A 21868-nucleotide genomic window follows, 5' to 3' on the forward strand; every position below is an offset into this window, starting at 1 on the left:
CAGCCTTCCACAAGTTCAAGGTAAACTTCCAACCCTGCCCATTTAGCACTTTCCTTTCTATATTCTCTGTCTTTGCAGTTGAACTTCATCTCAAGTCATTGTTCAGATGGAAGTTTGGCTGCCTAAGTTTCGTGCAATAGGGAACGGTTCCCTACTGCAACATTCCCAGATCCACAGATTCTAGGTTGAGAGTCTGAATTGGCTATCTACATAACCATGAAAAATAAAGTAGATGAGTTTTAACTGCAGTTATTCAGAAATTAGTTCCATCATATTTAGAGGGACTTGCTTTCAATAAACAAACAACATTGGGCCTCTTGAATCTTACCCAGCTCCATCACACCCACTATTCTTCATATTAGACAGGATTGTGCCTGGTGTACATATTAAACAAGTTCTACAGGACTGTTCCATTAGGATGCTTAAAAAACACATCTGGAATCCAATTAATTTAAAACATGTCTTTAATCTCTAAAAGCCCGAAAGACAATTGGTTTCTAGTTTGTCAGGAATCCCAATTTCTAATTTATAAGAGCAAAACAGTGGGCACAATAGTCAGGTTATGCACACAGTTGCACATAATACTTGATGTGCTCATTTCCAAAAGCGTATCTTCATCTACTATCTGGCACAGTATATCAGCATTAACCCACAATATACAAGAAAATCAATACTTGTGTTCTCTCAAAATTTAATTCCCATTAAAATGGAACAAAGCACTTCACTGCTGGATTCCAACCTATATCTGTGCCATCTAGTACAAGTAATCCTTATCTGACTAAAAAGTAGGAAAATCTAAGGCCTCTGGCACCTTCCACCTAAGGCAACAGCCGTTTTCACACCCCCTTTTTGACAGGAGTTGCACAACTGTGCTGTTATTGCTACCTTCCTGACAACATTTATAAACTGTCACCTTTACCCACTACCAGCGCAATGGTCCAGCGACCATTCCCAGGTGTAGCCCTTACAGAGGAGGGATGAGCCCCTGGCGATGAGGGTCTAGGAGGGCCAACGATCCGTGCAAAGAAGCCAACATGTTTATTCTATGTGCAAGCAGGCACAGCGAACATCCATTTCCTGCGACCGATCATCTTTCCTTACCTCTCTCTCCACGTTTCGCCCCCCAACACGGCTGCCAGTCTTTCAGGGAGCCCCACGGCATCGAGGCAGTCAGTAGGCCGTGTCCCCGCCAGCCCAACCACCCGGCCGCACTTTCAACCGATACCCCTCACGAAGCCCGCCTGCCTCCCGCGGCCCGGCCTCCCGCTGCCACCGCCGCCCCCACCCCCACCCCGCCAAGAGGTCACCACGCCTCAGTCCTCACCTTCCTGGTGGTGGCGGTGATGGTGACGATGGTGCTGCTGCTGCTGCTGCTGAAGCAACATCTTCACGTCGCCGTTCTCCTCGCAACCGGTCGCGCTCAGACCCACGCCGCCGCCTGCTCCGTCTCCCCCTCTTTCCGCCACCGGCAAGGGCCCGAGTTTCCTCTTCTCCTTGTCTCGCTTCTCTTTGGGCCTCTTGGTCTTGCTGCTGCTGCTGTTGCTGCTTCCGCCGCCGCCGCCGCCGCTCTTGCTGCCGCCTCCCTCGGCGCTGACGGCCAAGCGGTGGTGGGCATGAGAAGAGGGCGGCGGCAGGAGCAACTTGTGGGGCAAGTGAGGCGGGAAAACAAATGACCCGCCGCCAGCCGTGGTGTTGCCGCCGCAGGCTCCGGAAGAAAACGCCGTGAGGCTCCACACGGCGGGGCTCCCGTGACCCACCGAGGCAGGCGCCAATGGGATGTGCGGCGGCGGCGGTTGTGGCGGCGGCGGCGGCGGCTGTTGCTGCTTCTTATTGCTACCGCCGCCCTCTCCGTTAACGCGCTTCGAGCCTTTGAGGCCGCGCTCTTCTGCCTTCAAGCGCTTGGGAGCCGGCTGGAATCCGCGCGGAGAGGCCCTGGTGTCCACGGCTAGATTCGAAGGGAAGGGCTCCTGCAGGGGTAGCGGCGCCACCGTCGCGCCTCGTACGGGACTAGGAGGCTCCGCCATTTTGAGATCCTGCTTCTATTTACCTCTCGGCGCTAGTCGCTTGAGAGAGCCGCGATGGTCGCGGGTGGAGGGAGGGAGGGAGGCGGGGCGCTGCTAACCAGCGCGACTTTGTCTCTCCCAATAGAAACGAGGCCAGGAAAGGAGAGACAGCAGGAGCCGCCAATGGATAAGCAAGGCCTGAAAAGGGAACTGGGTCATCGCGGGCTGGCCGTTTTTCCCCTCAGCAGCGACCGCGAGTGGCGCAGTTGAAGAGGCGAAGGCGGACGTCTGTGGTGGTTTGTTCGGCTGAAGGAAGGCGGGAGAAAGCGGCGACCCTTGAAAGGCGCCTGACTACCTAGAAGACGTGGATCGTGGACGAACGGAGGTGGTCGGGAGGGATAGAAGGTTGTATGTCTTCACCAGAAGTTGCAACGGATTTGATTTCTTCCTTCGTGATGACTAGGTTGCTTTCGGATCGTTAGTAGGTTACGTCGTTGCCCATTTAGTAAATTCCGGAGCAATCCTAAACAGAGCTCAGCTCTCCTCTGATTATACTTTGAATGTGAAATACAGTATGTGGCAAGCAGGATTGGCCGGCCTTGGATGAGTTAGATCGGTGGTTCTTAACCTGTGACCTGATGATGTCCTCACAGGGGTCCACAAAGGCTTGAAGAAATTGTTATAGTCTTTTGAAGTTAAAATAGAAAAAAAATGAAAGAAAGAAAACGAAATCTTAAATCTCCCTTGCTTGTTTGTGTAAAACTTGGCTTTTCTAACCTTCCACCTCTATTTTTAAAAAAAAGTTTAAAATTTCATTATGAAAATAACCTTGGTAATATAACTGTTTCGTCTGCACGTGGTGAGAACATGCAAATGAATGATACTGAGTGGCTGAGAGACAGCATGTGACATTTCTTCCTACTGTCCAGACAGAACTGAGAGTTGGAGTCAATCAGGTCAGTGTGAGTGTTGAGATGGATTTTGTGATCATGTTTCTTCGATTTCTGCTAATAAAACCGTTTGGTTATTGTTGGGCAAGGTTACTTTCAATATTATTGCAGTGAATTTTGGTAACAATACATTTTGGCTGGGCCTCAGAATGGATGGATCACTGGCTGAATTTGAAACAAAAGAACTGATGTAGATGAGGGAGCATCCTGTTCAAAGTAAAATTAAGCTTCCTGTCATCTTAAAAAGTGTCACTATTATAGCAATGAAAATGCAGTGAGGGCCTCATTTGAAGTTTCTCAACTAATAGGAAAAAAACAGAAAACCAACTGCAATAGCTGAAGAAATTTTATTACCTGCTACAAAAATCATGGTTTCTGCATTGGTCAATAAGAAAGCTGCCAAGGACCTTTCTTTAGTACCTTTGCCAAATGATACAGTTAAGAAGTGAATCAACAGTTTTCCAGCCAAATCGGGGGGAAATTATTAGAATTTGCATGTCCCTCTACTTTGCACTGCTATTGGATGAAAGCACAGACATAACAGAAAACAACCCTATTGTGCTATGTTAGATAAGAGCATGAGAGAAGTGTTTTCAAAAACATGCTGTTCATGCTCTCCTTGGTATACACCGCAGCTGAAGAAGCATTTAACAGCTTAAACAAGTTTATAACATCTCATGACATGGATTGATTGAAATGCATTAGAATTAGCAGAGACAAAGCAGGAGCAAAGTCTGTGTAGGATGGATAAAGGAAATCATGCTGTCAGTGACTTGGTGCCATTGCTGCATAGATAAGGAAACTAGTTGCTAAGAAGATAACAGAAAAACTAAAGCAGACCTTGAATCAGTCACAATTGTCAATTTTATAAAAAGAAAATAACAATTCAAGAATTTAAACAGCTTTGCAAAGATATGGACAGTGAACACCAACTTTTGTTACACTATGAAGTTTGTTTGCTATCATGAGGTAAAGTTTTTTTCTCATTTTTGGGAATTGAGAGACAAGATAAGATTATTCTTCATGGGAAAGAAATTTCACCTCAGAGATTGTTTGACAGATTTTTCCTGATTAATCATATTAGCCCATCTTTCAGATATCTTCACTTATTTAAATATTTATTTATTTATTTATTCACAATATTTTTTAGCCGCACCATTGCCAGTGGCTTTTAATATGTTCCACTTAAATCTTCAAGGAGATTGAAGTTAAAGAGAAGGTAGAAGAAAGTTTGAAAAAGTTGGAATTGTGGCATCGCCTATTGAACCAAAACTAAGACATTTTCAAACCTCAAAAATTTTCTTGGTTCCAGTGACAAAGATTTGTCTGAGGAGGACTCATCACAGCACAACATTTGGGAGAGGCGGGGCTTTGTTGCGGTGCTGCCAGTAGCTCCAGAGAAGACCTCTCTCTGGAAATACTGGAACTGTCCAGTCCGGGATCCCCTTTTTGAAATGGGGATCGAAGGAGAGTCTAGGAGAAGTCTCTCTGAAGGAGATGGTGAGCAGCAGAAGAATGGGAGGCAAACCCGGACTTCTTCCCTCTGAAGAAATCACCCAGCACGGATCGGAGCGGGAGCCATATTTGGCACAGAGCCGTGAGTAACCCTTTACCGGGGGAGAGAAGAACAACCAATATAAGCTTAAAATATATAACAACTAAGTAAACTAAAGCCTTTGATTTATGAAACAGCCCCATTAAGCTGAAAATAAGAATGAAAATATTTGGCTGAAAGAAGAAAAGCAGCGGCGAACCTATCTTATCAGTCTGCTTCAAAAGTGAAACTAACTCTCCTCCCCAAGTGAACTCTTAATATAGCAGGCTGATTTCAAAGCCGAGAGAGAGACGGAAAAATAAATCTTATGTTTCTGGAAAAGAATCCCAGACGGTAATGCCATCGGACAGGATTGAAAAGACTTGAGTTTTGTGAATGCAGTTTGGCTGGGACAGGTTTCTCTTTGCCTTTTCCTGGACTCTTGTGAACTGTTAATAACAGTATCTAGTGGTTTTCTGGAGAAGAAGGAAGGAGCTGACGTGGTCGACTGGACTGAGGAGCATCAAGGGGTTAATGGAAAAGACGGGCTTCAAGGACAACTACTGGATAGTTTGAGACTCTGTGATTGTTGTTTTGTTTGTCGGACTGCGTGTGAGTCTGATAATAGTAGCTTGCTAAACTCTGGAGAAGAAGAAATAATTGTGCCACCGTTCTATTTGATTTTGAATTTTCTGGGTTAAAAGTTGATTTTTATATTATAATATTTGGAAAAGATTGGAGGGAGATCTAAGGGGAGGTTTACGATTAGGGGTTTGGATTGTTGATAAAATTGTGGAAACTGTTGAAGGATATATAAGGGGCGATCATTGTGGTTAAAGCCATAGCATTATCTGTACAAACCCCATTCATTGGAAAGCCTCCAAAAATTTAAGACAACAAATGGAGACTTGGTCTGTTCAATCCCAAAGTTTTGGAACAGTGGTACAAGAAATAGAAAAGGAATGGCAGATGACTATGCAAAAGACAATAATAACAGGGTTTCAGCAAGTGAATGAAGGTCTTAGCAGAATAGAAGATCTGATGAAAGTGATGAAAGAGGTGACATTGGATGCCAAACAAAACCTAAATGAAGCTGCACAAACTTTAGAACCGTCTTTATTGGGCATGACACCAGGTAACATAGATGGGATAGAGAGTTATCCAGTGACCTATGCAGCTTCCAAAATTAAAAAGAATTATGTTAAAAATCTCAAGAAAGCAGCGACTGAAACAAGAGAATCTTGTTGTGAAAATATGGGAAGTGACGAAAATAGATATTCTGTCAGATGGGCTGAAAGACTTGAATTCAAAAGGAAACTGAACGATGGGATGTATTGTACAAAATGGCTGCAGTTATCAGATATTGTTGGAGTAACATAGAATTAAACTTAAATTAAATGATAAGATGAAAGCAGGAGGGTAGTCAAACTGAAAAAGCAAAAAGTTGATTTGTTATTGTAATAGAGCATACATTGAAATGAGAACTTAAATCTGGAAGGCAGAAAATAGTAAAAAGAGTAATCTGGAATTTTGATATGGTAATATGTATAGAATGGATGTTAGTATGTTGTTTCTCCTTTTCCCTTTTAACCTCAAATTCCCTTTTTCCTTTTTGTCACCCCTTGTTAAAAATAAAAAGTTTTAAAAAAAACTTACAGCACAACATTTGGAAAAATTGCAGCATAGTTTCTGTGAATATTTTCCTGTTCCTGATTCAGGCAAAAAGTGGATTAGAGATCCATTTTCAATTAATGTGTATGAACTAGAGGGGCTCACAGCAGCAGAAGAGGACAAGCTCATAGAAATATCCACAGATTGTGCTCTGAAACTCAGTTCAAGGAACAGTCCCTTCCAAATTTCTGAGCTCACCTACAAGCAGACTGTAGTGAACAGCCCTGACCTTACCTGCCCGTCACCGTGGAACATTGACGCAGGAGCCAATGAGTGAACGGAAGGCAGAGCCGGGCGCAAGGGAGCAGGATAAAAAGAGAGAGTCTGAGAGAGGCTGTGTGTGGCTTAAAAGTAGTGAAGAGTGAGAGAACTTTAAGAGTGGAAATTGAAGCTGTTGTGTATAGAGATCAACTCCACCGCGGTTCCTTCCAGGTTTTAGTAGTAACCTTAGGACAACGGTTGTAGAGGCTAACTTTCCCTCCCCCAATTAGTACAGACGCTGGGCAATTAGCCAATAGAGTAGGGAGGGTTGGAAACCTCCAAATGAGGGGTGGGTTTTTTTATACATATATGTGTGTATGTGTGTCTTCTGTCTTCAGTAAATGAAGTGGAATTACTACTGTGTCGTGGCTCTTATTTGTTGTCGAACTCTATCTAACAAGCAGAGGGTTAAAAGAGTTCTGAAGCAATATTCTAATCAATTCAAATATAAGTGATTTGCAACCTGTAATTTACCCTATGAGTACTTATTGATTATTAGCTTCCCTTGTTAAATAAAAGACTTATGTTTTGACATCACATGTGTCTCAACACTTAATTGATATTAAAGCATTAATATCTGGTGGCAGCGAAGAGGAAGAGCGAGAACCTTGTGAAGACCAGGAGGATAGGGACTAAGAGGTGATTGCGACACAGACGCTCCAGAATTATGAAAGTATTGATGACTTTCGTAATGACATATTTGTTCAAAAAATCATTTTGTACTCTTGCTTCTCTTAAAAGTATAGATCCTTCTGAAAAAAACGTAGAGTCAAAACTCAGAATACAGGTTTTAGCTATTAAGCGTGACATAACAAAACTTGTAAATGAAATGGAGCACCAGCCTTCTCATTAATTATACTGTTTCCCCGAAAATAAGACAGATTCTTATATATATATATTTTGCTCCAAAAGTGCATTAGGGCTTGTTTTCAGGGGATTTTTGTTTATGTACAACAATCTACATTTATTCAAATACAGTCATGTCATCTTCTGGTTATTGCACAGTGGTGGAGGGCGGGGTTTCCCTTAACTGGGGCTTATTTTGGGGATAGGACTTATGAGCATTCTGAAAAATCATATTGGGGCTTATTTTCGGGGAAATGATAGTATATTAATAGCTTCCCTTTTTCCCTCCACCCAACTTGTGTTTAGTGAGGTACAATGTTGTACAAATTATTATATTAATGCTACTTTCTAGCTTTCATTTTCATGTGACATGTTGTATACGTATAATATTAATGATTTTATGTGCTTGTAATTTCAGTTTCTCCAGCAAGAATTGATTGTTATTATTTATTTATTTATTATTTTTATTATTATTATAAAAATGCCATAATTAAGCAAAATTATAAAAACATTGATTGGTATTACATAACAGGTACAAGTTGCCCCTCCATGGACAGGCTTGTTGTGGTGGAGGGGCTTGTATGTTTCAGTGAGGTTGAGAGCTATGGTGATGCTAGTGTTGCTACGGGAAGGGTCCCCCAAGTCAGACAGGTCTCAGCTGAAAAGTAAGACTAACTGTCCACCAACCATCAGTTATGATGAGAGGAAATAAACAGAATTCCATACCAGATCAGTTGTTGCATCAGATGCTATAGTCCCTGGACATCTGGTGACAAATGGGCTCCAGGGCTCAACAGATCCTGTTGAGGAACCAGGACAGGCTGCTACAAAGCTACTGGAAAAAGGTAAACGCACTGGAAAAAGGTAAACTTGAACTCCTGTCGAAAATCGAGAAATTATTTTAAATTTGTATGGAATTATTCCAATTAAAATATTTTAATAGCAGAGTGTGCATTAACAGACTAATTTATATCTCCCTTCTCTCCAGATTTGAAGACCCTTCATGAAAAACTTTAAATAAATATTTAATGCCCTTTACGGTTTTAAATCTTGAGTTAAGACTTGATGGTCTGTGGAAAGAAAAAATATTTAAAGGGGGTCCATGGTAAAGAAACGTTAAGAACCATTGGGTTAGATTATTCAACCAAAGAAATGTTGTCGTGTTAAAAAGGTGCTGTTTGCTAACTGGATAAATACGCTTGTAGAAGAAAAGTAACATTTTTTATGTAAGCCTTTACAGCTTTTGAGCTACAGCCATCTTATAAGAAGCATTCCTCGACCACATTTCTCTCTTACAGAGAGAGAGAATGCCTATTTTAAGATGGTGCCAACAGTGATGACTGCATTGTGCGAAAAAACAAAGCACATTTTTATTGTCAGAAGTATTATATGTTATGTAAATGTGATTCTTTTGAGTCAGTCCCTCTCCTTTGGCTCAAGAGAAGAAGCAACAATAGAAGTTAATGATAGGACATTTTGGAGATCATTAATTCATAGGATTATCAGAAGTCACAAACTGAATGAGGCTCACAGCAGCATAAATTGATGGTTCTGGCTTGCTAGGTAACACGCATTAAAATAGAAGATGGCAGTTTTGTGCATACTTATCAGAAATTAAGCCCTATTGAATGCTGTGGGTTTAATTTGGAGCTCTGCAAGCTTGTAGGACTGTGAACTGGTGCCAGGGTGTAAGGCATGTCATGGTAGGTAGGGTTTATTAAGCATACATAAGATTGTGCTTTTGTGCAGAAGAGATGCTTGCTCAAACAAATGTGTGCTGAAGATCACTAGAGATAAGATCAGGGTTCTGAGTAAACAGTAACATCAATACTGTACCAATAACATTCTCCATTATTTCAAAAGCTTTTTTTGTGGGAATGTTGCTGATTCACCATCAAATGATCTATTTCATTTATGACCACAGACTACAACAAAGAAATTATGGATCCTTCTGTGCATAACTGCAGTGATGCAGAAACATATATCTGAGGTGTGGATCCTCATGATTTCATATATTTTTAGATGAAATCCTCACTAAACATCCTTCTGATTGTAGAAAATACCTGTGCTCACAGACTACAACAGAAATCATGAATCCTTCAGCACATGGCTTTGTGGAAGCGCTCCAAGGCATGGATCCTCATGAATCCACATCATTTTTATGTCATCATCCCCAGATCACTGTCCAATCACAGAACCCATCTGTGTCCACAGACTATACTACAGAAATCATGGGTCTCTCAGTGCATGAGTTTCTAATGGTGCAAAAATATGGATCCAAATGATTTTAACCTAGGATCATCTCCAAAACACAGTCCAATCACAGATCCCATTTTATGCCCACATACTATATGACAGAAATGGGTCCTTTCTGGAAGTTGAGTTATGGCAATGGGACTTCTTGTTAGGTTGAAATGTTTTGCTACTAATCCAAGTCTTGGGTGTCCCTGCACGGCCTAGCCCACAGCTTCTCTGAATTACTCAAGCCCCTTCACTATGACAAGGCAGCAGTCCGTGAAGGGGGAACTGTTTCTTACTGGAACTATAATAGTGATGTTTGTGAACAGCTGAATAGACGCGTCCTCCTCAACCAAAATGCTCCCACACCTGGGTTAATGCCAGCCCTCTGGATTTTTTAATGTCTTGTTTTTCAGTCCCACAGTCCACTGGACCCTTAAGGAGCTTTATATAAGTAAGATCTTTTCACCCCGAGACGAAAACCCTGAGGAGGACTTGAAGGAGTTAGAGTAGCTTAAGACTTAAGACAGGGCTTTCAGCCTGGCTCCTTCTGAAATAAACAGCCCTCAAATGCTTTCCTGCTTCCTTTTTTCAACTGTTAACTTCTTCTAGCCCTCCCCCTCCACAAGTGCTTATCTTTAGACGCTTACATGGTAGTGATATTCTTTACCAAAAGCAAAGATGACCAATTTTTAAGTTTCTTTGGGTCTGTAGAGTCTTGTGCAAGGTATGAATGGAGCTGAAAACGGAGTTAAACACTATATAAACTGAAGAAAATGCAAGTAGTATCTATAAAAAGTTAGATATAGGTTAAAGTGTGCAACAGAGCCAGTGTGTTGTAATGGTCAGAGGGGTGCACTAGGAGTCAGCAGAGTTGGGTTCAAATCCCTGTTCAGCCAAGGGAACCACTTGTGTGGAAGGGTGGCACCAAGTCACTCCTTGAAAATCTCATACCTTGAAAACCTTAGGTCTGCCATAAGTCAGATATTATGTGATAGCACATAAGAACAGCAAAAGGTTGCAGCAGATTTAAGGAACTAACAAAGCTTAAATTTCTGTTTCTCAGGTCTGCTTTTTGTAAATGATAAAGTATATACCTGGAAACCCTTCAGGGTGGTTGAATCAATGCTTATTTTTTATTGTAATGAACAGTTTTCCTAAATATACATTAAAACTAAAATTAAGCTATATAGACAAGGCAAATTGAATCCAAAGGACTGCCTCTTCCCTTAAGAACCTGCTTGTGTACTAAGATCTGGCTCAGAGGTCACTTCCCAACTTCCACTGCTAGCAGCGTTAAGGCAGTGGTGACCGGAAATAGGACTTTCTTTATGGTGACACCAGAGCTTTTGATTTTTGGATGTAAAGATACGCAGTGTTAGCACTAATGAAAACCCCTTTATTTTCTTGGACCAATCACATTTTCATTGTGAACTTTTATCTGGTAGTCCACTCTAGCAGGCTTTACAGAAACAAAAGATAATGCAAGACTTCTTCGTGAAAGTTGCAACGTCTCTTTTCAAATGTCTAAGTAATATGTATGGGTACTGATTGATTTCTATCTCAGGATTATTTCTTTTAACTCGTAAGAGAAAAAAGTGATTATTTGAGGATTTCCTTCAGGAAGCAGCTCATTCTTGAAAGAGAATTTCAAGTCTTGATATGTTTGAATCTATACAATGCATGAAGTGCTACTAAAATTCAGACAACTTTTTTCAGTATTTTACTTTTCCTTCACAAAAGGTTATAACTGAGGTAATCAAACTCTTCTTTATACTAGCAGGACACAATCATCCTCAAATCCATCAGAGCAAGGCAGAAGCAAAAATGGAATTAGGTTGCTCCCCCCGCTAGGTGTTACATCTGAAGAATAATTTGCACATTCCTGCCTACCAAGTGGGCAGAGCAAACTAACTTTCAAGAGCACTATTTTCTCTCAATTTTGAGTTCATACCCTCAAAACTTATTATCTGGAAAGGTTTGCTAGCAAAGCCTAACCAGTTAAAACAGGTGTGCTGGTACCTGTTACTGAAATATTAAAGGAGATTGTTCTACCTTTCTCAGATTCACTCAGCCTAAGACAGCAGGACAGTACTAGCCTCATAATCCTTGGATACTCACTTCTGTGAGATGGGATTCTTATTCTTGTAATTTCACCTTACAAATTACTTTTGTACCATATAATACAGTGGGACCCCCATATTCTAGGGATTGGTTCCACCACCCTGTGAATACTAAAAACCATAGATAATATATAGCATGGAAAAGGAGGAAAAATAATTATTTTCACATGCATTACCAGAACTGGCCACTAGATGGTGCCAGAAACCATGCCATGTATTATTTAAAGCAGCAGTCCCCAACCTTTTTCGGACCACGGACCTGTTGGGGGGTGCGGGCTCCGTGCACAGGGGGCTGGGGGCACCTCTGCACTCATGTCGCAAGCGTGACATGCCCACCATACGGGGAGGCACAGAGCCATTTCCCAAGACCAGTTCCAGGAAGCCCACAGACTGGCACCGAGCCAGGGGTTGGGGACCCCTTATTTAAAGAGTAATTATAACACAGTTTCTGGCTCCCTCTAGTGGCTGGTTTTGGTAATAAATGTGAAAATAGGTGCCTTAAGTTGCAAACTTAATTCATTCTGGGATGATGGTTGTAACTCAAAGCACCATTTCCCATAGGAATACATTGAAACACAATCCGTTCCGCCGCCCCCCCCCAAAAAAAAAAAACAACCCATGCCAGCAGGGACTAAAAATGCTACAGCCACACACTGTAAGATCCGTCAGAGCATAGAAACATGACCCCACCCACCCAAATCCCACACTGCAAAACCCTGTACAGTGCTCACCCAGAACAGGCAGTTTAAAAAATTTTAAAAAGCAGGGCCAGGCAGTCTGAAGTCTCTCCAAAGCCACACTCTCTAAACGCTGGGGTGAAGGAGCTATAGAGAAGCAGCCTCTTCGCTGATCAACAGTTAACAGGAGGGGAAGCAGTTCAAATTCCACGCCTTTTTTCCAGTCGCATCTCAAAGCGCCGGTCGCAAGTCAAAGCAAAATTTTGCGACCGGAGCTGGTGGTAACTCGAAGTGGTCGCAAGTCAAGACATTTGTAAGTTGAGGCACCACTGTATTTTCAGACTATGGATAAGTGAATCAATGGATACTGATCCCATTGACACGGAGATCCTACTGTATATAAATTGTTAACTACCAATGTCTTTTATTTATACACCGTGTTTCCCTGAAAATATGGCAGGGTCTTATATTTTGCTTCAAAAAACGCATTAGGGCTTATTTTCAGGGGATGTTTTATTTTTTTTTTCATGTACAACTATCTACATTTATTCAAATACAGTCATGTCATCTAGTTGCTGCACAATGGAGGGCAGGGTTTTACTTAACTTATTTTTGAGGTAGCATCCTATATCATATTATGAGCATCCTGAAAAATACTAGGGCTTATTTTCAGGTTAGGTATTTTCGGGGAAACTATTGTCACACAGTGATGATGTGCTGCTTCATTGCTTATAAATTCAAATGTTTTGTAGTAAAACTAATAATCTGCTTCATAATTCAGCCAAGTCACTATTGGCATCAATAAATTGAAAACGTAGAATTCCTGTATGACTGTCTAATTAGTACTGCAATACATTCACGCTGAAACTGAATACACCTTTTTTTGTCAGTCATCGCTGCTTGGAAGGATTTTTTCCAGGTGCCACATGCTGTGATGTATTGGCACCTCATTTCTCATTCCCCCCCCTCATTCATTCTCCCTAGACACAAGAGCAAAGCAGTTTTATGTCAAACCATACTATTCTCAGGGCCACATGATTGACACCAGCCTCTGCTCTGGTAAGAGATGGAGTGGAAAAGTTCCCAACCACCTCAACAGAATTTTACATCCTGCTTATGTTGGGAGTTTATTCTCTGAATATGGCAAACATTTAGATGTATATAGATACATACCTTGTGGAGTTCACACAGTTGACTAGCCCTTGTAGCCAGTCAGGACTTTATCTTCATGAATGATGGCTGGACAGCTGTTACGACACAGCCTACATTTTGAAGCCGTTTCAGGCACCAGTGCAGTGCCAAGGACAATCTTCTGTAACTTCAAACTTGTAGAAAGAAAGCTACCCTGTTCTTATTTTCCCAGCTCACTAAGAACCATAATCAAAAGATTGTCTACTGTTCTAACTGGACCAGTTTTCAGAACAGTATACACAAAAGTGACATTCTTGAGCTCCCCTCCCCCCATCAACTAGTTTTCCTTCTTGGTGATCCATTTCTATGGTGATAATTCTGGTAATCGTTTGGCAACAGCCTAAGGAGTACCCACAGTATTGGTTGGCATGTTTAAATGTGGCAAGAAAGAGATGTCATTTGAAATCAAAAGGTCAAGATTATTTTCTGTGACCCTGCATTATTGGAATGACAAGGAGCAATAGATTTAAGGTTCAAGTTGGAGTCTTACTATGCAGCCTTAGAAATCTGTGCAAAGCAAATGAAAGCTACAAATCAGTGCACCTTTTAATCCTGAAATTTGTTTAGTACCTTTATAAAGAGACTGACACCTGTTCCTATACAATTCATCAGGATTTTTAAAATAGAAAAACCAAAGCATTTATTTTTACACCAACTTAATTGTCATAAAAAGAACATCTTAACTATGCTACATTCAACTTGAGTCCCATCTCTGTTGTGCTGTCTTCTGCATGATATAATGACACATCATTAAATGAAGAGTTCACTTTAATTTAAAGATTCTCTATTACAGAAAGAAAAGCATATTTATAGTGGATCCTTATGAGAATTAGCCTTGACAGTGCATATTGCCAGTATACAGTGTTGCTGTAAGGGCTTTGATATAATTCAGAATTTTACACAACACACTTACTGAACTTGGGGGGGGGGGTACTTTTCACTAGCACAATAGAAGCTGTCTCAATGGTCCCTTTACCAGTGAAGCCCTGAAAAGCTTGCACAAATACACACTTATTAGTACACTGTAACATTAAACCTGATATTATTTAGTAATGCTTTCTTTTAGAAATTCTGCAGATTTTAATTGAAACACATTATAAAGGATAACTAAAGAGTGAGTCAAAGTGTTCTTTTTTACTGGCAGGTCAAATATGTTGATATGGTAATGTCAATCAGTGAACATATTCATGCTAAAAATCTGATATTTCAAGGCACTTATGGGCTCTCCATGACTAGATGAAAATCAAGACAAATTAAGACTGACACTTAAAACAGTATATAATATAAAAATAACCTTTTGTTTACAATTTACAAAATGTATTACAATCTTCATCTCTGCTATCCTGTAATTCTAGATGTGCGCCCAACATCTTTAAAAAAACACAAACTATTTACTAAAACATTAGGGCAAATAATTTACAAGGTACATGAAAATTTAGACCATGCAGAGATTTCTTACACCTTCTGTTAATACTTTATGATTGCAACTTTAACAAATTATATACTTGCTTGCCCTGTACATATACAAAATAAAATGTACATGGAATCAAACATTAGCAAAAAGTTGTCCATGAACTCAATTTGTCAAAAGTTTCACCATATTAACATGTCTAGAAACGGTGTAACAGGATTAAAAGACATTAAGGCAATAATACTTGAAGTAATAAAATAAACTGCATGTAATACTTTCTCCTAAGTGTAATAAGGCAGATTGATGGCCCCAGCAAAAAGTTAAGATTGCAATACTAGAATCCACTATTGTGAATGTTTAATGTTTGTGTGGATGTATATAAGAGTGTACCATTGTGTATTTGCATGTTCACTGTGTTAGTTCCAAAAGAATAATAACAATAATAATAATAATAATGAATGGAATACTATTGATCTAGTTCAGTGGCACTTGAATATTCCAGTACAGTTTAGTAAGTGTCCATTTGGTCTTGTATCATGTCCATTCTGAAGGAGGATCTCTTGGACCTCTTGGTTTGCCACAGCGATTTCCAAAACCTAAAAAGGAAAATATCATTGGAACATGCATTATACACTGAAAAGGCAAGTGAAGCATTCAGAACTTTTAGCAGTTTTAGACTGCCCCACAGCAAATTCATCAAACATACAGGAAGTCAGAGGTTTTTGCCTTCTGAAGTGGCTTTTTTGCAAAGTCAATATTACAGCTCCTGATGCCTGGATTCCTTCCAAAAAAAATTTTTTTAAAGGCTGCTGCAGGAACTAACCATACCCTTTTAAGATAAGCAAGTTTGGTATTTTCGACATACTTGATCTGTTTTAATTCTGCAGACAGAAAAGGTTGCCGGTATCTGCACAAAGAGGGAGAGTTTTATTTTTTAAAAAATTATAACTCAAAAACCATTTGCCCAAACATCCCCAAATGGCAAAGAGCAAGGGCAGACTGCTTTCTATAGCTGTGCCAAATGTGGTGCAGATCCACCATCCAGTTTCAAAGTTATATATTTTTTCCTTTGGAGTGTCCCTATTTTTAGAATGGCCTTATTGAATGCTGATTTGCTCTGTTGCACAATATCTCTTGCTGCAGTGTCATGCAATGATAATCAGACAGATTGTGGCGAAATATTTTTTTGCTCCTGTGACTGTATTCAAAGATACTTTTTCTAGTGAACCTGTCCAAGACTAATGTTACTGAACTAGGCCCATGCCTGTAGCTAAGATAAAGGTAGACAACCTTTGGCCGCTCCAGATGTTGCTGGACTTCAATTTCTGTCAACTGGCTAGGACCCATGAGAGTTGCAATTCAACATCATCTGGAGCACCAGTCCAGTTTAAAAAACTTCTGAACTTTGAAGGAAGTTAATCTACACATTTCAACCCAGAGCTAACATCAGCAGGTTCCTACACAGTGATACATGCTTCATTCGAATATTGTATATTAACTAGGAGAAACAAGCCAGACTCTATGTAGAATAAATGGACAAAAAACAGATATTCTGAAAACATGGAACATGTCAATCTCCCAGAACACTTTGGCCACTATTCTGTTGTGTAGCATAGTAAACTGTACCACAGTAGACCCAATGAATCAATGGGGATTTAGTGAGTCAACACCTCCATGAGTTGTGGTGATTCAAATGAGTCTACTTTTTAATTAGTATGCTAAAGTCACAGAGTAGATCCATCTAAATCAATGGAATTTACAGCAGAGTTGACTCACCACATCCCCTTTGATTCAACAGACTATTCTGGTGCAATTTACTACAGTCAGCAACAGGATTCTGGCCAGTTTGCCATCAAGGTGGACACCCTTGAACAGAAAAACTTAAAAGACAGATTCTAACAGAAAAGAGCTGAAAAAGAATTGATCAAAACTTTTATTGCATGTGGCTTAAACAGGGATGAAAGCTTTTTATTTCATCAGACTTTTTATCAGCTTATCTATTCACAGATGTCTGTAGTACCACCTGGCCAACTGTTTCTAAATTGGTACCCTTTAGGCGATTTTCATGTATTTTCTCTGGCTCTACTGCTTACAATCTGCTACTCACAAGAGTTCATCTCAAGGTTGAACTATATCCCTTGTAACTTGGATTTGACAAGCCTTTTTATTATCATACGTGGCTCATCTGTGTCACTTCCCAAATATTATTTACTAAATAGCTACTGGTAAAATAGCTACTGGTAAAATAATCTTCAATGTTTTTAGCTTTTGCCTTTAAATTCCCCTATCCACCCACACCTCCTTCACGTCAATTCTAGGGTAGCGGATAAAGTATCTGCCAAGCAAGAAAACACTCCATGAAGTCTCCAAAAGCATATGCTAAATAAAACATGTTAAGAGTTTTAATTTATCCCTCATTGCTATTTCTGCTGAGAGTCCATTAACATGACTCTCATAACACTAATAGTTTCCCCAAACATATTCTTGTTTACCTCCTGTGAATGAACATGTAGCTATTGTAAGAACGGGATCTTATACTTACTGGACTTAGACCTGTGTCATTTCCTGCTTAATATTTGCCATGGGACCAAATAATGTACATTGTATATTTTTATAATTACCATATACAACATACACAAAATATTTATATCTGTGCAGTACACAAATAGAATATTGCACAATGTGAAACACTAGAATCAACATTCCCTTTAATTTTAATCCAGTGCTGGGTGGAAGCTTGGGACTATTCGCAGGGGGTTTGGCCACAACCAGAGCCAAATGGATGGCAACACTGGCTGCAGGTGTGCAGCATCAATGAAGCACTGCACAGCTGCACACCCACACAGCTCAGATGGAACACTGACCAGAATACAAGAATACTAGATCATAGTTTACCAATCTCTGTAGTTTCAACTGAACCTTCCGATACTGGATCTCTTTTAGCTATGGGACTAGAAATAGAAGCTTGAGGTATAGAATCATTCTGTGATTTGTCTCCCATCTCAGCATGCTCTGGAAGAAAAAAAAGATTCCTTGCTGCACAGCTTTCAATTATAAGACAAAACCAATCCAATGTCAGGTCTCAGTCACCAGTATGATAGAATTCTCTTCCTCTTTCTTTGCAGCCCTCTGTATCTCTCAAAAGCCAGTCTCGGGAGGCTTTAAAATCTGTAGAGCAACTATTGGGAGTGCACTGGAGAGATGTAACAGGGATCATTTCTGTAACCAGAACACCCCTCTGAATTCTGGTCCAAGACCCCGATTATCAAAACAAACATTTGTAAATACCTAAATGTGTTCTAAGCAGAAAGCTTGTTTTCGCTTCTTGCATTAAACTAAAAAGCAACTGAGACCCTGTACTACAAAATTAAAAAGCAACTTTGTTTCACTGCCAAGTTGCAATAAATAATGCTGTGTTGCCAAATTATGTCCTGTGTGATTTGTTACTTATGTCATGAAATAGTTCCCTTTGAAAAAGAAAAACTTTTTGGGGAAAAAGCAACTTTGGTCTATTGATTGATCATGTAATGCAAATATGCCCTGAAAATTCACACTGGTAAAATTACAAAGCTATATCAGCTGGGCATATTTGGTTCAGAAGCTACTCTGTCCCATATTCTGACCATGAAAGGATCTCACACCCTTCTGCCACATTATTCACTGCATCCCAAGCTAATCTACACGAACAAGCCTAGTGATTTTCACACAGCCAGCTGCTATCTATAAATAGAAATACTGGTCAAGTGCCAAAAGACACTAACAGGAGAAGCTGCTTTGTGAACATACAGAGGCTTTTAAATTCTGCCTTTCAATCAAATGACCCCCTCAGAGCACTTCCCTGAAGACCTAGGACACTGCTGCCAAAGGTCAATTATGCCTCCCATCTCCATCATGCACAAGCAGAAATACTTTTCACTCATTCAACCAAGCACTACAGGGAGGGGAGGTGGATTTAACATACTTTTGTTAAGGCCACTTTAATACCCAGCACACTGAAAACAGCTTAACATATTTGACTTGTGACAAAATTATCTAGTCTTAACACACCAATCTATGGGCAAGTTCTTTAGAATTTTCATTTGTTCTGGAATTATGTATTCACTAGCCATAACTCAACATTAAAACACATAAAGATAACAGGTGCTAGAAGATGCTACAAACGGGAAGTGAATATATATAACCAGAGTACAGTGAATAGCTCTAATGAATAAATTAACAAAACAAGTAATGGCCTGTGCCAAACGTGGAAATGATTTCCATGCCTTGGTTTCCCTTTTGTTGATTATATTAACTCAATACGCTGTATTCTCCATCCATCGTATCTAGAGCTACAGGAAAACCCTGTTCATTAAATATCTTTGTTTGAAATCTTTATAGTGATTAATTACAGTAACTACTATGAATGTAAGTCATGGTAGTTATTTTATTGAACCCATTTATGTATTGTTTTATATATGAAAAAGAAACATCCAACAAGAAATTATCTAGTTTCTTAAATTAAGAATTCCTTACCAAGCAGGGTAGGCTCAGTCATTATCAATTCCTGAAAATATAAAACATTTTTATGTTCACACAAAGTAGGTTTTTGCTGAAGAATTAAGAATTTTATCTCAAAATAGGTGTGTGTGCATGCATGTGTGCATGCACATACACACACATACTGGACTAATCTGTCACTGATAAGAAATTAACAGGAAAATGTCATGGTTTCATCTAAATATAATATAAATTTAAATACTAAATTTTAATATAATTTATATTTAAATGAAAAGCACATTTTCCCATTGATTTTTTGTCAGTGACAAACTAGTCTAGAATTTAACAAATTCATTGAACAACAAAAGTGACATTCTAACATTAAAAGCCATAAGGGTGACAGTAAATTTGTATCCTCACACTGGTGACTAGTTAAGCCTGGTTACCATACAAGATAGATATACTATTAAATTGCCGTAATTCCGTAATCCCATGCACATCTCACTTTTTCCTTCAAAATGCTGAAGGCACTTGAATTCGTATATCACTACCAAATATATGAAAAGTACTAAAAGCTTAAGGACTATATAGGGCATTTTTCTCCTAAAAACTGACAAAAACTATTTGCCCTACAGTTACACAAAGACCCAACCGCTTTTGTCAGCACAGAGTGTTATCTCGGGTTTAATAAAAGCTAAAATATAGGAAAGATAAAAGAAAAGAATGCCCTCTGCCTCCCCCATGGCATCTTACAATGGTACCTTGACTTACGAACTTAATCTGTTTTGGAACAGTGTTCGTATGTCGAAAAGTTTGTAAGTCGAAGTACCGTTTTCCACTGAAATGCATGGGAACGGAATTGATCCGTTCCAGCATTTCAGAAAGGTCTCAAACGGCTTCCTCCAATGTCGGGGGGAAAGCCATTTGAGACCTCCGAAGGTGCCGATCGCAGTGGCGGGTCCCTCCAGGGAGATCTCCCAGGGCTTGCCCGCCCCCATGGGAGACCTCCCTGGGGGTCCCTGCCGCCATGATCGGCACCTTCGGAGGTCTCAAAGGGCTTCCCCCCCCCGACATTGGAGAAAGCCGTTTGAGACCTCTGAAGGCAAAAAGGCAGGGAGAAAGGGCTGAAAATTTGAATTTCCTGCCCTTTTTCCCTGCCTTTTTGCCTTCGGAGGTCTCAAACGGCTTCCTCCAATGTGGGGGGAAAACCCTTTGAGACCTCTGAAGGCGCCGATCACTTCATTCACAAAGAATGGCATTGAAGTGAGAACGAGGCCTCGACCTCATTCGTAGGTCGAGGCTCCGTTTGCAAGTCGATGCCAATTTTTGTGAATGGAGCTGTTCATAAATCGAAAAGTTCATATGTAGGGACATCGTAAGTCAAGGTCCCACTGTACTTTTAATGTGAATAGTAACCCCTCCCCTAACAAAAGGTCTGCAACCAATATACTGAGAGACAAGACTTATGCACAGAAGTAGTTCATTCAGTGTGAAAGGGTTCTTAAACAGCTTGGGTTGGATTCAGAAGTCAACACAGTCTGAGAAATTGCAAAAAGAGAAGGGGAAGGGAATATAAGCAAGCAATTGGATAGGGACATATGAAGTTGCTATTGACAAGTCAAGCCACTGATCCATGTAGCCCAGTATGATCAATTCTAGATGGCAATTCTAATTGGAAGTTCCCCCTCCCAGTACCAACCAGACCCAACCCTTCACAGCTTTTGAAGAAGATTGACAAAAATCCTCTTGCATAGTTACACTGGCATAACACAAATGGTGTAACTGTTAAAAATGAATTACCTTAACTTTAGAAATAGTTGTAGATATTACCTGATGCATACTGAATCACAACTCAGTAAGCAACAGATAATGTCTATGGTGATTTCATAACTCAAGGCAACTCACCATCAGAAATTACGCTATTAATAAGAGGAATTTTGACCATTGGTTGTATTTAGTATAGTGTTACTCTTTACTTCACTGAAAGGCAATTTCTGAAAAGACACTGAAGTATGTTTCATCAGTTCACTGTGAAATATTGCTCCCTCTTCTATGAATTGTTTCACACTTACTGTACATTTTGGTTGTTTCTGCTCTTGTGACAAACTCCATTCAGCAGATCGTGGAATCATAACAGCTTTGGGCAAAGTTGTGTCTATGAAAACAATTCAGAACACCATGCTCAATAGATGCACTGCTATACAGGATTTTTATAAACAAGCGAAAAGCTTTTCAAAGTAGCATTTAAAACAGATTAATAATTGAAACATTTTAAAAACAGAGCTGTAACATGGTGGCCACATGTGAGGACTCTGTCTTCTAATAATTTAACTTTTATGGAGCCAGTAACAGGAAAAATGGGACAACTATGTTACAAGCTTAGTATAACATAAATACTGTACAGGACAATGCTATAGGATACTTGTACTTCTCTACTTGTACGTTGTTACATATGTTATCCACATTCTGATTAGCTCCATAGCTGCC

At 40.0% G+C, this 21868-nt stretch overlaps 2 protein-coding genes and 1 long non-coding RNA gene across 5 annotated transcripts in view; 1 reads left to right on the plus strand and 2 right to left on the minus strand.

The window, feature by feature from the left end:
• Positions 1-2723, minus strand: part of RSBN1L (round spermatid basic protein 1 like) — a 57852-nt gene extending 55129 nt beyond the window's left edge. For both annotated transcript variants that reach the window (XM_020789990.3, XM_020789989.3), the window contains exon 1: positions 1325-2723. In XM_020789990.3, coding sequence (XP_020645649.3) covers positions 1325-2024 — 700 coding nt within the window. In that variant the 5' untranslated portion in view covers positions 2025-2723. The remainder of the gene's footprint in view (positions 1-1324) is intronic.
• On the plus strand, positions 2715-6956 carry LOC140707415 (uncharacterized). The gene is made up of 2 exons (XR_012087467.2): positions 2715-2959; positions 4266-6956. It is a non-coding gene; the product is annotated as an uncharacterized LOC140707415 (long non-coding RNA).
• A 7152-nt stretch (positions 6957-14108) lies between these two features.
• The window catches only part of PTPN12 (protein tyrosine phosphatase non-receptor type 12), an 82115-nt gene continuing 74355 nt past the window's right edge, over positions 14109-21868 (minus strand). For both annotated transcript variants that reach the window (XM_073000708.2, XM_073000709.2), the window contains exons 15-18: positions 21454-21536; positions 19418-19448; positions 17801-17917; positions 14109-15501 (exon numbers count right to left, since the gene is read on the minus strand). In XM_073000708.2, the coding sequence (XP_072856809.2) occupies positions 15440-15501; positions 17801-17917; positions 19418-19448; positions 21454-21536 (293 nt within the window). In that variant the 3' untranslated portion in view covers positions 14109-15439. The remainder of the gene's footprint in view (positions 15502-17800; positions 17918-19417; positions 19449-21453; positions 21537-21868) is intronic.

The sequence above is a fragment of the Pogona vitticeps genome, chromosome 5 (assembly GCF_051106095.1).
Source record: "Pogona vitticeps strain Pit_001003342236 chromosome 5, PviZW2.1, whole genome shotgun sequence".
Lineage (NCBI taxonomy): Eukaryota > Metazoa > Chordata > Lepidosauria > Squamata > Agamidae > Pogona > Pogona vitticeps.